This window comes from Nycticebus coucang, chromosome 8 (assembly GCF_027406575.1).
Source record: "Nycticebus coucang isolate mNycCou1 chromosome 8, mNycCou1.pri, whole genome shotgun sequence".
Taxonomy (NCBI): domain Eukaryota; kingdom Metazoa; phylum Chordata; class Mammalia; order Primates; family Lorisidae; genus Nycticebus; species Nycticebus coucang.
The window spans coordinates 63,183,787-63,199,475 of NC_069787.1; the positions used below are offsets into that span (position 1 = coordinate 63,183,787).

A 15,689-nucleotide genomic window follows, 5' to 3' on the forward strand; every position below is an offset into this window, starting at 1 on the left:
CCGGGGCTGGGTTTGAACCCGCCACCTCTGGCATATGGGACCGGCGCCCTACCCGCTGAGCCACAGGCGCCGCCCATGTACTTCTTATTTTATATTTCCCTGCAGTCAGCACAAATGCTACCACAAGTCTTTGCTGAAAGAATGAATACCTCATAGGCTAAAGAAAAAACATTTCTTTTCTTTCCTATTCATCGCATGAATATTAGGACAAAGGATGTATCTCCATGTATCTGAACTCATGAGACAGTTGAGAAAATGAAGAGTAGGGAATGAAATGAGATTTTAAAAGAGGGAAAATTCAGGAGGAACTGCTGGTGTGCATAGAAAACAAAACCAACATCTAGGCAAGTGATGCAGAGAATCAAAAATCAAAGTGACATCTGATCTGGGAAGAGTACAGAGAAGCAAGGGATATCAGACTCCCAGTAAAATCTCTGTGATTGGTCTCCACAAACCCAAAAAGTCTCATCTGGTTATCATCTCAATAAAGACATGAATATTTGTGATTTAGTTCCCAGAAAAAGTTCTAGGAATAAAAAAAAAACCCACTTACACTTGGCCAGCAAGGTGTCCGATCAAAAAATTTCCCAAAGTATATGGGTCTGATGCGATCTGGAGATTCTACTCCTGGTTCAATGTTTTCAGCTCCCTTTTTCTCTTCAGGTTTTTGGCCAAACTGGTACTTGGGAGGTTCTATTACCAAGCCCATTTGGGGCTCTGTAGGCTTAGTTTCATCTGGCTCCTCTGCTTGGGGTAGCCCAGTGTCCACTTCCGCAAGAGGCTCAATCTCTGTGCTTGGTTTCATCACAACACAAGTAGACTCTTTTTCTAGTTGCTGTCTTGCTTTCATATCCAAAGAATGCTGCTTTTCCACTAATGTCTCGATCCCTTCAGGACTACTGGTCACAGAACCTCTCCTGCTCCCTACATTCTGTAGACTTCCGCACACCATGCCCAAGGGAGGCTGTTTTATGCTCCCCTGGGTACATTCTGCCAGAAGACACTCATTTCCTAACCCCATTCTTCCTGGCAACATACCCAGAGAAGATTTTGTTCCCTGCAAGGCTGAGACACTGTTGACTCCTAAATTACTCCTCTCCATGTGGGTACCAGAAATGTTCTGTCTTTCTAATCCCATGTCATGCCCCTTCCGCAATGGAGATTTTGTTTCTGGTAATGCCCTATTTTCCTCATGTTTATTAATAAGCACAGGCCTCTCCTCCCATTGGGAATCTTCTTTTCCTAATCCTACTCCGAGCCCCAACTCCATGGGAGATTGTTTTCCCATGAAAATCCTTCTATTTCCTAAATCATCCTTTCGTTCGTGCGTAAGTGCGACCTCCATGCTCAGGGGAGATTTACCCCCGGACACCCTCAGTTCTCCAGGGGCACTCATCTCTGAAGGGAAAGCTGTACCTTTCTGGAGGGAAGTTTCCAATCCCCTGGGGGGTCCCAGAACTTTGGGGGACTTCACTCTCACGAAAGAACACATCCCCGCTCGGTCTCCTGGACCAGTTTCCTGCCTGCCTTTTAACACCTGGCAGAGTTCACAGAGGAAAAAGAGATGGAGTCTGTTTACCCGGTTACCTAGGAAACAGGGGCGGAGCTCAGTGCACAATTCCCTCCCAGGCGGATCCCCGCCCATCTCGCTTTCCCATTCCCTTTTTCTCTCTCTCTCTTCTCCCTCTCTCTCGTTTTCCCTCCGCGGCCCCTCTTCGGCGCCCCTTTTTTGTTCCTTCCTTTATTAGATTTGGAGGGCAAAAAAACTTCAGTGATGTGGCTTCAGGCATTACAGCAACTTCTCTCTCTTTCGCTTTTCCCAAGCAACAAAGTCCTTTTAGGGTGGTTTCAACCATTAGCTTCTTCCTGGCCATGGACTTTCTGGTGGTGACTACTTTTTTTAGGTCCTTTTTTGTCCAAGTACCTCTGCAGCACATAGAAGTTACTTTAGCGCTAAAAAAAACTGCTTTAAATTCTGTAAAGTTAGTATATTTGATAGCTATGGTATAGAAACATCCTAAAAGTCCTTGAGAACAAACACTTTAATAACTAGGTTTTAGATTGCATTTAAAGTGCAATATTCAAATCTGAGATATGTCACACAATAATGCATATTGTTGGGCATGATGGCAATCTGTAGTCCCAACTACTCGGAGGAGGAGGAAGGAGGCTGGCTTGAACTTAAGGGTTCAAGAATGTAGTGAGCTATGACTGCACCACTGCATGCTAGCCTGGACAGCAGAGCTAGATCATGTCTCTAAAAATAAAATAAGATAATAAAATACAACAAATTAAAAAATGAAGAAAAAGAAAAATATTGTGGCAAACTCAAATTTTACCTAAGTAGGAGATTTTCTTTAAATTGGGCTGACACGTCAGATTTTAATGAAAGTACATTTAGTGAATATTTGTCTTGTTCTACACTTATAGAGATAGATAACCTAGTTTAAAATTTGAATGGTAATTACAAAGTCCCAATCTTCCAGAACTCTATGAAAACCTCTTTAAGTCAAATAAAAAAAAAATGAGCAGTGGATATTATTTCATATTTGTAAAAACTGTTTATTATAACTTTCTAGATTGTCAATATAAATATTCTCCTCCCCTTAAGTTCTTAATAAGTTGATAGTGTAAAAATCAAGGTGTGTTTGTGTAAGATGTAATTCAATTCATTCATTCTACAAATATGTATTGAGACTCTCCTAACTTTGTGTCAGTGGTAGGAATACAAGGAATATGTTGGCACTCCGTATTTACTGGGAAATATTTGAGAAAAAATAAATTTAGAAATTTTAAAATAATTCAATATAACAACTATTTGCATAGTATTTACATTGTTTTAGATTTTATGAGTAATCTAAAGATAACAAAATATACCAGATAGGTTATGTGCAAATACTCTGTTATTTTATATGAGACTCGGATATCTGTAGATTTTGGTATCCATGATGCAGGGGGCACTCAGGGTCCTAGAACCAATCCCCAGTAGACTGGATAACTCAGGGAACTTACATTCTAGTCTTAGTGAGGACAGGTAATCAGCAAGTAAAACAATAAAATCATTTCAGGTAGGGGACAGTGACTCATGCCTGTAATCCCACCACTCTGGGAGGCTAAGGCAGGAGGATCCCTTGAGCTCAGGAGTTTGAGACCAGCCTGAGCAAAGTGAGACTCCATCTCTACTAAAAGTAGAAAGATTAGTTGGGAATGGTGGCACGCTGTAGTCCCAGATTACCCGGGAGGCTGAGGCAGGAGGATTTCTTGAGCCCAGAAGTTTTAAGTTCCTATGAGCTAAGCTGAGGAAATGGAACTTTAGCCTGGGCAACAGAGTAAATACTATGTCTCAAAATAGTCATTTCAGATAGTAAGTGTTATAAAGAAAACAAAACATTCTGATGCATAAGAAAGCATTTTAGATTTGGTGGACGTAGGTAGGTGAACGTAGGTAGGTGACATTTGAGTTGAGGCTTGAATAAGACTTGGTGTCCTCCAAAGACACAAGCTTTTTAAACATGACTAGCTCAAGTTTCTACAGCCTTTTTTCTCACTGCCTTGCCACCATGCCTTATGTTAGAATTACCACTGGTTTAATAGCCAGGCGTTGTGGCCCTCCCAGCTGCTCGGGAGGCTGAGGCAAGAGAATCGCGTAAGCCCAAGAGTTAGAGGTTGCTGTGAGCCGTGTGACGCCACGGCGCTGTACCCGAGGGCAGTACAGTGAGACTCTGTCTCTACCAAAAAAAAAAAAAAAAAAAGAATTACCACTGGTTTGTCTACAGATAGTCAAATTAACGTAACAATTATTACCATCCATGCAAAAATTCACTCTTCAACACAGAGAGAAAGATTTTCTGGAAGAGAGAGAAGACTGTATGGGGTGCTGTGAGTCGTGTAGAGAGGACAGGTGCTGGGAATTTATAATCGGGTGGTTGGAGATTTGAGGGCAATATAAGTATTAAGAGCAATGTTTAAGCCTTTATGACTTTAAATATCCATTTTTTAGCTTCCTAAACAAATTCTATCAAGTAGTACCATTGCATATTTGACCCCAGTAATCTGTAGTTATAAAAAAGAAAAGTACAAGGGCCCAGAGCCTGTAGTTCAGCAGCTAGGGAACCCGCCACATACACTGGGGCTGACAGGTTGGAAGCTGGCCCAGGCCTGCCAAACAACAATGACAAGTGCAACAAAAAAATAGCCAGGTGTTGTGGCAGGCGCCTGTAGTCCCAGCTACTTGGGAGGCTGAGGCAAAAGAGTTGCTTAAGCCCAAGGATTTGAGATTACTGTGAGCTGTGACAACATAGCACTCTAACGAGGGCGACTTAGGAAGACTTTGTCTCAAAAAAAAAAGAGAGAGAGAAAGTACGTGCATATTGTGTGCAGCAATGCAACAGCAAAGCTTTACTGTGGCATTTAGCAATTTGTCTAAAATTACCACTGAATCATTACAAGTGCCAGCCACCACAACAGCACTCTCCCAGGCAAATATTATGACTAACCTATAAAATACTGTGAAATACATTCATGAAGGACGTGAAGTAAAAGACAAAAACATCAGTAGAAATGACTGAGGAAGCAATACACTAGAATGATAAAATGGGGCATTACTAGCAATATATAAATTTCAACATCTCATGTTTTATTTTTGAGTTCTTAAGTCAAATGTTCACCATCCTAAACTTAAGTTCACAAATGTTTTGAGGATCCCTATTACAGCAAAGTACTGTGAAGAACTGAAATGACTATTCATCTGTGAAATGAAACTGAAAATAACTATAACAAAAGAAAATGAAATGATTGATGATGGTCTTAATGATGGTCCTAAAGGATTATAAAATGAAAGATCAAGGAGAAAAGTTCAGGTCCTTTTTAATTACAAAATAGGGTTGATTTTAGGAGACCCACTATACAGAGTAAAGCAAAGTATTGTGAAGCTACAGAAAAAAAAAAATAACTAATTCCAGTAGGATACACAGATGCTGTCTTGAGGAATTAGCATCCTGGTGGGAGTGGGATCCGCAGTTATGGTGGCAATGGTGTCTCAGGTGAAGAGAACAAAATGATCAACGATACCAAGACCAGAACACAGAACAGACATGTGGTCAGAGAACAGAGCAGGAGTTTGGGGACAGGGAGTCTAAAGAAATAGAATGAAAGGAAAGTGAATTGAGACTAGGGTTGAAGAACTAGAGACTCCACTGAGCAAGTAATGGGATAGGACTAAATGTTTTTTGAGTAGGACAGTGGCTGGTTGAAGTGTGAACAATGAGTTGAGGCGCCCGTAGCTCAGTGGTTAGAGTGCTGGCCACATATACCGGAGCTGGCAGGTTCGAACTCGGCCCGGGGCCTGGTAAACAATGACAATAACAACAACAAAAATAGCCAGGTGCTGTGGCAGGAGCCTGTAGTCCCAGCTACTTGGGAAGCTGAGGAGGCTGAGGGCTACATAATGAGACTCTGTCTCAAAAAAAAAAATGTGTTGAAAAGGCAGGAGTATGTATTAATTCCAGTTTTATGAATACTACCATGGGCCAGGTGTTGAGATGAGACCCTCAAATTTGGGAATTAGAGCATTTAGTGACAGAATGAACAATGGTTTAAAAGGAGGAAAAGGAAGTGTTGAAGATGATTCTGAAATGCCAAGTATGGGTGACTTTGAGGGTGTTAATGCCAGACACTAAGCAGAAGCGGGTTTGGAGTGGTATAGGCTTGGTTTTGCACATGCTGTTGACATGACAAAACTGATGTCATATATTCTATTTCCTAATTCCTCCCAGGGATTGTCCAAGAGCTATTACCATGACTAATGCTTCATGTTGGAACAATCCCTTGGGGATAAACTGCCAAAGATACCATTTACATACGACACATATATTCTTCTGACAACTGGGAAGTGGATCTGAAAGACTGGCTGTTGAAATCATCTTCACTGTACAATGTACACTGAGCACCCACAGGACAGCATAGCCTCTATGCTTCAAAGACAATATTCACACCCTCACAACAGGGTTACAAATCATAAACCACAAACTAAAAAGTAGCCCTTATGCTAAGGGAAAATCAATTTAACATTCTTCTACCAAATTACTAAAATAATTCAGCATTTGGGGGAAGAGGTGAGTTGGGGCAAAAGTGGTTTCACAGGCCTCTCAGAGACTGTCTATAGCGTGGGATTCAGCCCACGAAGCAGGGCTGCTGTGGAAGGTAATGAACATCTTGGGTTGTCCTTTCACCCAAATTATGTGCAAGAACTCACATCCTGGAACCAGCCTGCAGGTTGGAATCCAGCTTCATCATCAAACAGGCAGTGATCTTTGACAAATTACTCAATCTTTTGTGCCTCGAATTCTTTACCTGTAAAGCAGGCACACCTCATGCATTAATCCCACAACCACTAATGAAAACTCCTGTCTGCCAGACACTGTGCTAGACATAGGCTTTTACAAACGAGGTCCACGATTAATATCCTACTGTAGAGAAACTGACGATATACAAGTTACTTGCAGAAAGACTGGTAGTTTAAGAATTCAATAGGTTAATTCCTGTGAAGTGTTTAGTATGCTAACTTGAGAAGGGAAATTCTGAATAAAAGCTAAGTATTATTTTAGGAATCGCCGCTTCCCAGCCCCTACCAAAACTAGGTAAACTCTCAATAAAAGCAAGTTATTAAAGTTAGGCCCTTACAGTTTTTGAGATAACGAGGACCCTATCTTCCTCCTTGGGGCAATGGCAACCCAAGCCCTTTACCTACCACCCCGCGATCCCCAGGAACACAGCAGCGGAAGAGATTCCCACACCGGACAAGTCTCCTCTCTAAATTCCCTTGGGCCAAATTGCCAGGACTGGGGTGATGAAGTGGACTGTAAGCTAACAAAGGGAATCCGCCGCCTCAACAAAACCAAGTCCTTCCGATGTTCTCCAAAGCAGTAAAAGAGTTTCCCTAACCCGGGGCAGCGGGAGCCAGATGACCCCAGGAAAACAATGGCGCTACGGAGGCGGGTCAGCGCGCGCCCGGGTGTGGAAGGAGAAGGGCGGCAGCGAGTCCCTGCCCCAACCACTGGCGAGGTCACGTGACACCCGCCCCGCCCCTCCCCGAGAACCAGCCGCGGCTGGGCCGGCTCTGGGAGGGGGCTGAGGGAGGATGGAGCAGGCTGCCTGGAGAAGACCGGAAGTGACGAAGGGGCGTATTTCGCTGCGTGCAGCGACGTGGCGGCGGGGCCGGCGCCGGGCAGCGGAAGTGGCTCCCGCGCTGGGACTCCAGTGTTTGTGTTTTGGTTCGTGAAGAAGCCTGGGGCTAGCCTGAGGGGCGGAGGCAGAGGAGGGAGGAGGAGGAAGAATTAGTTGGAACTCGAGCGCGGGCGGCGGCGGCGGAGGTGGAGATAAGAGGAAGGCGGAGTGGCGGGAGGCGGAGACGGATCCCGACAGGGGCGGCACCACGGCAGGAACCCCGCACGGTCCAGTGTGAGGGGAACGGCGCGAGGAGGAGACGCCTCTGCTGCCACCGCGACAGACTGACTTCAGGCTTTCGGGCCCCCACGCCGGGCCTTGCTGTCAGCAAGCTTCAGCTCCGCCGCTCAGTTTGCTGCGGCCTCAGGTAACCAACCCGCCCCTCCCCCGAGCATTGCGGACCCGGACCCCAGGTTATCCGCGGTCCCCAGCCTGTCCGCGGCCTTGAGCCCCCTAGCTCTCCTCCCTCACGCGCACCAGTTGTTTGGACCAGAGGGCTGTAGAACCCACTGTTTTGTCCTGCTAGCCCTGGTGACTCAGTCTTCAAGAGGCTCTGGAGACCGGGATTTGGGGACTAACTGAGGGAGCGACGGGTGTCACCCTCTTCCCTTCTCAAGATGGCGCCGTGGGAAGAATACTGGAGGCCGCGGTTCCGCTTGGCCCCTGTCCTGGTTCTGGCGGTCTCGGGGTCAAAGCCGGCCAGGTTAGGGGACCGAGGATGGAAAGGCCGAGGGGCCTGGCGAGTAATGTTTATTGAAGCAGCACGGAATCGGCTTGCTCAGGTGCTCTTCTAGCAGGAACTGGGCCTACTGCAGGTGCGAATTTAGGGAGCTCCGCCTACTTTCAACTTTCAAAGACGAGTAATGGAAGGGGTGTGAGTCTGTTCAGAATAGGCTGTCTGGAGACTTTTGTTCATCCATGGAAGGTAGCGAACTGCAGCTTTAAAGAAATTCAAGATAACAGGACAGCTCAACTTCTGCAAGGGGTAGAGACCATGAAACCTGCTCTGGTGTTCTCTTCCTTGGAAGTTGATTGCCTCTGAGACTTTGAAACTTTTTAGGCTCCGAACGACGTAGTAGTTTATGTACATGGTTTTTTTTATCTTTGCTTAAGTGGGATCAAAGTGTTAAATTAGTTACGTTTTACGTAAGTGACAAAGAAAAACATGCATGCACCTCTGGAAATACTCAGGTCTGCTAATAAACTTTATTTACTTAATATATATTTGGAAACCATCGCACTAGCTAGCTAGCCTAACTCACAACAACTTCAAACTCCTGGATTCAAGCGATCCTCCTGCTTCAGCCTCCAGAGTAGCTGGGACTACTGGCGCCTGCCATGACGTTGGCCAACTTTTTCTATTTTTAGTAGAGACAGGTCTGAGCTCTTGCTCAGGCTAGTCCTGAACTCCTGAGCTCAAGGGATCCAACCGCCTGGGTCTCCCAGAGTGCGAGGATTACAGGCATCAGCCAAGACACCAGGCCATAGGCTTTATTCTTAATGTAAAATAGGGATAGTATGAACTCGTAGAGTTGTAAGGAAAGTAAAAGAGCAGTGCCTAGTACAAAATAAGTGCCCAGAGAATCTTTTTTCTTTTTTTTTTTTTATTGTTGGGGATTCATTGAGGGTACAATAAGCCAGGTTACACTGATTGCAATTGTTAGGTAAAGTCCCTCTTGCAATCATGTCAGTGCCCAGAGAATCTTTTCATCAGATAGCCCTTCTTCAAGTATAGAATACTAGTTGTTTTCAAAAGAGTAAAAATGTGTATTATGCAGAATTCTTTTGCAAAACAAAACAGAGTTCAGTAAGTAGTGAATACACATAATGAATGCATGTAATTTTTAACCTCAGTGTTATGCTAACTGTATGTTTAAAATTAAATCTAGTTATTTCCTGTTTGAGATCCTTAGGGGGAGTAACTGATTCAATAGCTCTAAACCATAAAGGGAATGCTAAATCATAATCTTTTTTTTTTTAATGATAATCTGATGCTTTCCCTGAAATTTTGGAAGTACTGTAGAAATTCAGAGCATATTGTCCTTGATAAGTAATTTGCTGTTTTGTAGATAGGAGGCAGTAAATGTTTCCCTTGCTAGTGTGTATAGTATCTCTGGGCGTGGTGGTGCATTTTATCTATTGATACTTAATCATTATCTCATGAATGGGCCATTTAATTGCTATTTTTAATACCTTCTATGTGGTGGGTACTATATTAGAGATTATTTACATACACTGTCTCATTTTTCACAGCACTTATGCAAGTTATGGAAATAGAGACTTGGAAATTAAAGCATTTGCCCAGACAGGGAAATTGGCATGGCTAGGATTAAACTCCCAAATCTGGTGTGTTTTTGGAAAGGGTGAGAGGGTAGTTTTATTTATACCCTATTATTTGAAAGCAACTCATATACCATGTCAATTCATCTGTAATATTTCAGTATGGATTGGTAAAAGATAAGATCTAAAGAGCTAGTGTTTAAATAAAGCAAAGAGGTTATTTTATTGCCTTGAGAACTAAGATCTCAGGGGCATATTTAATGAATTCATTATCAAGAGTGTTTATTATATAAACTCAAATTTTATGGGGATGGCATAATTCCTGTATGAAGTAGCTAAATTTAAATATAGCAGAATGTTTAAGGAGCAAATCAGATTTTATATATTAACATATAATCAGATTTTGATTAAAGATGGAAACAAACTATTTGGATTGATTTATAAGTAGATTTGAAAAAGAATTCTTCAAATATTCATTAATTGCTTTGAGACTAAAAATTAGCATTATTAAAAAACGATAAGACATTGAAGCCGCTGTTTAGTCTGTTTTTTGCAAATGTGTTATTAAATAGAAAACAGTGGCATTAATATTGTTAGCCCCAAAATTACCCAAAAAGTTACAATTACAATAAATTACACTTTAATGAGTCACTAATAATCCTACCACTTAGAGAACATTAGCATTTCCGTGTATGGTGTACTTAAGCAGATGAAGGAACAGTTTTAAGTCTTCATCCTCTAGGCACGCAAACTTGAGAGCCTTAAAATATTTATTGCTGTGTAATTAACCATAAGTTAAATGAAATACAGGTGCAATTTAACAGAGGTTTTTCAAATAATAATAGATGCTAAGATCTGTTCTAAGAGCTTTTCATTTACTCAGAACTTAGTTTTCCTCAAAACAATTTTAACCGAAGTAGTCTGGCTCAGAACCTGCACACTTGGGTCACCTTCTTGTCTGTGTTTGAAACTCACTTCTGTGTCATCTCTGTCACAGTAACTGTGTGACTTCAAGTTCTTTAACCTCTCTGTACCTCTTTTTTCATTTACAAGGATTGTAAATAGTATCTAACTTTATAGGATTGTTGAGTGGTTAAGTACTTAAAGCATTCCTGGTGTAAAGTTAAGGCTTTAATAAAAGTTAGCTTTAAAAAAACAATGATAAAGGCAACTGAAAGTGTGGGAGGGAAAAAAACCTGGAAATTAGAGTGATTTTAGGTATTGGTGTCATATAATAATATGTTCTAGGCAAAATTGAAAGTGATTAATATTAGTTTTGCTTTGTTTACTGATCTGTGTATTTAATTACTTAATTTTTTTTTCTGTGAGTAAACCTATGAATTATGCATATTTGTTTCTTTACAGATTTCTTTACCTCCAGAAAGAAAAAATTGACCCTTAGCATCCTGGAAGATTATTTAAGAATCTGAAATTAGGGACTTATTTCAAATTTGGACATGGCTAATCGAGGTGCAACAAGACCCAACGGACCAAATACTGGAAATAAAATATGCCAGTTCAAACTAGTACTTCTGGGAGAGTCTGCTGTTGGTAAATCAAGCCTAGTGCTTCGTTTTGTGAAAGGCCAATTTCATGAATTTCAAGAAAGTACCATTGGGGGTGAGATTTTTCTTTTTTTCTTGCTTCATTTAATTGAAACAAAAATGTTCTAATTGTGTGACTCTGAATAACATTTTTGTTATTTTGTCAGGCTTTAAAACCTATTTTTATTTTTGTTGAAGTGATATCTTTTTACATTTTAATTTCCTGGTTAATCGCCAGTGTAGCTGTATTGTAGCAAAAGTACAGATACAAACATGAGTAGAATCAGTGTTGTAAATAAGATGATTTGATCTAGTATATACGTGTTGATAAGAAGTTTCAATTTAATACACATGTGCGTGTGCTTTAGAATGAATAGTAAAAGATTTAAATTCAAATTTTATATAACTATTTTTAAATTAATTTATACCAATGTATAAAATTAATTTTAATTAAATGCTCCTAGAGTAAGGGAAGAGAAAAAGAAATTGATGGAAAAGGACATAATAGGAAATGAGACCTGGAGAAAAAGTTGAAGAAGAGGTAGAGAAGTGGTTGTGGTGGGACAGAGATAAGGGGTAGATAAGATACAGAACAAAAAGGACAACAGTACAGTGTTTTTGGGAGAAGACTGGCTGAGGTAGAAGGATCAAAGGACCCTAAGAATTTGAGTCCATAGTCCATCCTGTGAAACATAGTAAAACCCTGTCTCTAAACCGCGCGCGTGCACACACACAAATATATAGCAGAGGGCGAAACAGCTTCTTTAGGGCCTTGGTTTCATCTGAGAAATTATGCTATTAAACAAGATGTCAGAGGAACCACATGCCTTTAAGATTTATATTTTGCAAGTGGCATATAGAGCAGTACTATATTTTCTGAGGTATTCATGAGTATATTTTAACCCATGCTTTTTTTTTTTAAGAGACAGAATTTTAATTTTTCGCCCTTGGTAGAGTGCTGTGGCGTCAAAACCCACAGCAACCTCCAACTCCTGGGTTTAGGTGATTCTCTTGCCTCAGCCTTCCGAGTAGCTGGACTACAGGTGCCCACCACAATGCCCAGCTATTTTTTTGTTGCAGTTTGGCCAGGGCCAGGTTCAAACCTGCCACCCTCAGTATTTGGGGCCAGTGCCCTACCCACTGAGCCACAGGCACCACCCACTCCATACTTTTAAAAAGTCAAATTTAGAAATATATTAATATGACATTAGGTACCCACTAGCAGATGGCAACTTCTTGGAATCCATCTTTTAAGAGCAAAACTTTATGTACTGTGCATTTAGTGGGCATTTTTAAGCAAATACACTTGTGAATTTTATTCATAATCTCAGACCCTTTCAGTAAGATAAATTAAAGAACTCTGTTATCTCCTTTTCCTAAATATGGGAAATATACTAGGAAAATAGTATTTCCACTCTAATAGGCTCAGCAGTGTAATGGTGATCATCAGCCTTTTGCCTTTGTATATTGTGTTAGTGTTACATTATTTGAATGTTTTATGTTTTTTATAATTGCTGAAAATTAGAAAGTAGTCCACATTATGGAGCTTTTGAGTTGGAAGTCTTGTCATTTACAATAATTTTAATGTACAATGTATTATATGTCTTTAGTGATTTCTTTAATCCAGTGTATTTGGTTTAGTAATGAAATGTTATCTCTCAAGAAGATATAACTTCCTCTAGAAGCAATTTGGGCCAAAACTAACTGGCCTGTCTAGTAGGAAGAGTTTTAAAGACTGTTAGGTCATTTCCACTCACTTTAAACCATATAACTGTCAGTGGCAACATTTCCTAAAGTATAAATGTATTCTGGGTTAACTACCTGGGCCAAATAGGTTTGGGACTTGGCTATATACTACTCTCCCTCCCCTTTACATTATATATTAAAATAATAATAACTGAAATGCTACAGTACAAAACTTAATTCCCAAGGGTCAGGTGTGGTTGCTCACGTGTGTAATCCTAGCACTTTAGGAAGTGGGGAGAATTGTTTGCGGCCAAGAATTCAAAATCAGCCTGAACAACCTAGCAAGACCCCTTCTCTACAAAAAATAATAAAAAAAAAATTAGCCAGGCATGGTGGCATGTACCTAGTCCCAGCTACTGGAGAGGATCACTTGAGTCTGTGCTAATTCTTACAAGATGCTTTTTCACTGTGCTGATCACATGTTTATTCAGGAGGCATGACAGTAGTACTCATCATGATTATAATTGTGGATCCTGATCTTTTAATATTTTTTACTAACATCTCTTCACCTTTAAGAACTAAAAAGCCAAGGTGGGAGGATCACTTGAGGTTAGGAGTTAAAGACCAGCCTGACTAAGAATGAGACCCTGTCACTACAAAAAAATAGAAAAATCAGCCAGGTGTGCTAGCTGAGGGAGCTGGGTTGGAAGGATGCTAAGGCAGGAGGATCACATGAGCCCAGGAGTTTGAGGTTGCAGTGATCAATAATGACGCTACTACAGTCTGGCCTAGGCAGTAGAGTAAGACCCTGTCTAAAAAGAAGGAACAATAGTAGATTTTAAGCTGAAGGATTTCAAGGTTTGAGCTATTTAATGATTAATCTCAAAGGTGCCATAACATATGGGTGGTATGTATATTTGTTTGGGCTGATGTTTGGTAAAAGTTAACCTAGCAAGTGAACCTGGCCAACTCTTGCATTTCGATGGTTTATTTTTTACTTGATGGTTTATACCTAGAAATACGAGTTAATCTAAAAAATAACAAGGTGACTTCTATAGTTCACATGGTTCTTTCTAAAAATAACTTAAGACTTCTTGTTGACTCTCTATACCTCACATAACACTCCTGATGATTTTAGGTGCAATAGGTTTAGCAATTTGGGGGGATTCTAGCTTGTTTTGTAGGGGTTTAAAGTTTGCATGACATCTGTGTTCTTATTGTTTTTTCTAAAATTAGCTGAGAGGTAGTTAGCAAGGAGCTTTAGGCTCAGAGGGTGGTCTTTTTTTTTTTTTTTTCTTCCAGTTTTTGGCTGGGGCTGGGTTTGAACCCACCACCACCTCCGGCCTATGGGGCCAGCACCCTACTCCTTTGAGCCACAGGCGCCGCCCTAGAGGGTTTTCTTCTTTTTTTTTTTTTAACTAAGAAGTTTTATTCCTTTTTTTTTTTTTTTTTTAATTTGGCCAGGGCTGGGTTTGAACCCGCCACCTCCGGCATGTGGGACCGGCGCCCTACCCGCTGAGCCACAGGCGCCGCCCGGGGTTTTCTTCTTTTACTTGTGATCTCATCTCTAGGCTCAGCAGCTCTTTAGTAAGTATTTGTTGGGTGGTAGGGCTGGCCATTTTTCATTTAACATCTTGAATACCTGAAAAAACTTTAAATGTTTCTAGTGAGTTTGTCGTGTCAAAAAATGGTATTTTTAAAAGGAAACTTAGGTGCTATTTATAAGTGAATGAATCCTAAATATAGATTAAATATACAGTAAATTAGCAAGCAGTCAGATACTACAGTTATAATTTCATATGCACTAATCAAAAAAGAAATATCTTACAGGCTATACTGTTTAGGTTATGGAACTGTATGTGAAAATATTAACAACATTCCTCTTACTGGTGCTTTCATTTTTTTGAGCTTTAGTTTAGAGGACTGATTCTCAAAGATTATTCCTTGTTCTAGAAACATCTTCTACATTACCCGGGAACTTGTTAAAATGCAAATTCCCATTTGAATAAAAATACTGGGATGGGGCCAACAATCTAGATTTTAGTAAGTCCTCCAGATGGTTCATCAGAAAGTTTGGTTCATGCTAAAATTTGACCACTGTTTTAAGTGTCATAATAGTCAATTTTATGTTTATACTAATATTAGTTCTCCCACAAATGGAGTTTTTGCCTTGCTTTTTTGTAGCTTTTTAATATGTGATGCTCACATCATATATTATCTGTATCTTTTTTGTTTGTTTGTTTTTTTGGTTTTTTTTTGTAGAGACAGAGTCTCACTTTATAGCCCTCGGTAGAGTGCCATGGCATCACACAGCTCACAGCAACCTCCAACTCCTGGGCTTAAGCGATTCTCTTGCCTCAGCCTCCCGAGTAGCTGGGACTACAGGCGCCTGCCACAACGCCCAGCTATTTTTTGGTTGCAGTTCAGCCGGGGCCGGGTTTGAACCCCCCACCCTTGGTATATGGGGCCGGCGCCCTACCGACTGAGCCATAGGCACCGCCCTTATCTGTATCTTTTAATATGATAACCCGTTCCTGTTACTAATCTGTTAGTCTTATGCTAGGTATCTTTAAAAGAGCATGGCCCCATTCTTTGTCCCATCGCAAACATTCTGCTTTTGGCTGGGCGCGGTGGCTCATGCCAGTAATCCTAGCACTCTGGGCAGCCAAAGCCAGTGGATTTCTGAGCTCACAGGTTCAAGACTAGCATGAGCAAGAGTGAGACTCCATCTCTAAAAAAATAACTGAGCCTTGTGGTAGGCACCTGTAGTCCCAGCTACTGGGGAGTCTGAGACAAGAGAATAATTTGAGCCAAAGAGTTTAGGATGCCGGCCATATACACTGAGGTTGGTGGGTTCGAACCCGGCCCAGGCCAGCTAAAACAACAATGAAAACTGTAACAACAAAAAAATAGCCGGTGTTGTTGGCAGGTGCCTGTAGTCCCAGCTACTTGGGA

At 41.2% G+C, this 15,689-nt stretch overlaps 2 protein-coding genes across 2 annotated transcripts in view; one reads left to right on the plus strand and one right to left on the minus strand.

Moving 5' to 3' along the window:
- EFHB (EF-hand domain family member B) overlaps window positions 1–1,345 on the minus strand; it is a 60,475-nt gene extending 59,130 nt beyond the window's left edge. Inside the window, exon 1 of the mRNA XM_053600682.1 lies at window positions 554–1,345. Within this exon, the coding sequence (XP_053456657.1) occupies window positions 554–1,345 (792 nt within the window). The remainder of the gene's footprint in view (window positions 1–553) is intronic.
- Window positions 1,346–7,185: 5,840 nt separating this feature from the next.
- The window catches only part of RAB5A (RAB5A, member RAS oncogene family), a 37,216-nt gene continuing 28,712 nt past the window's right edge, over window positions 7,186–15,689 (plus strand). Inside the window, exons 1-2 of the mRNA XM_053599701.1 lie at window positions 7,186–7,591; window positions 10,870–11,124. Of these exons, the coding sequence (XP_053455676.1) occupies window positions 10,962–11,124 (163 nt within the window). The 5' untranslated portion in view covers window positions 7,186–7,591; window positions 10,870–10,961. The remainder of the gene's footprint in view (window positions 7,592–10,869; window positions 11,125–15,689) is intronic.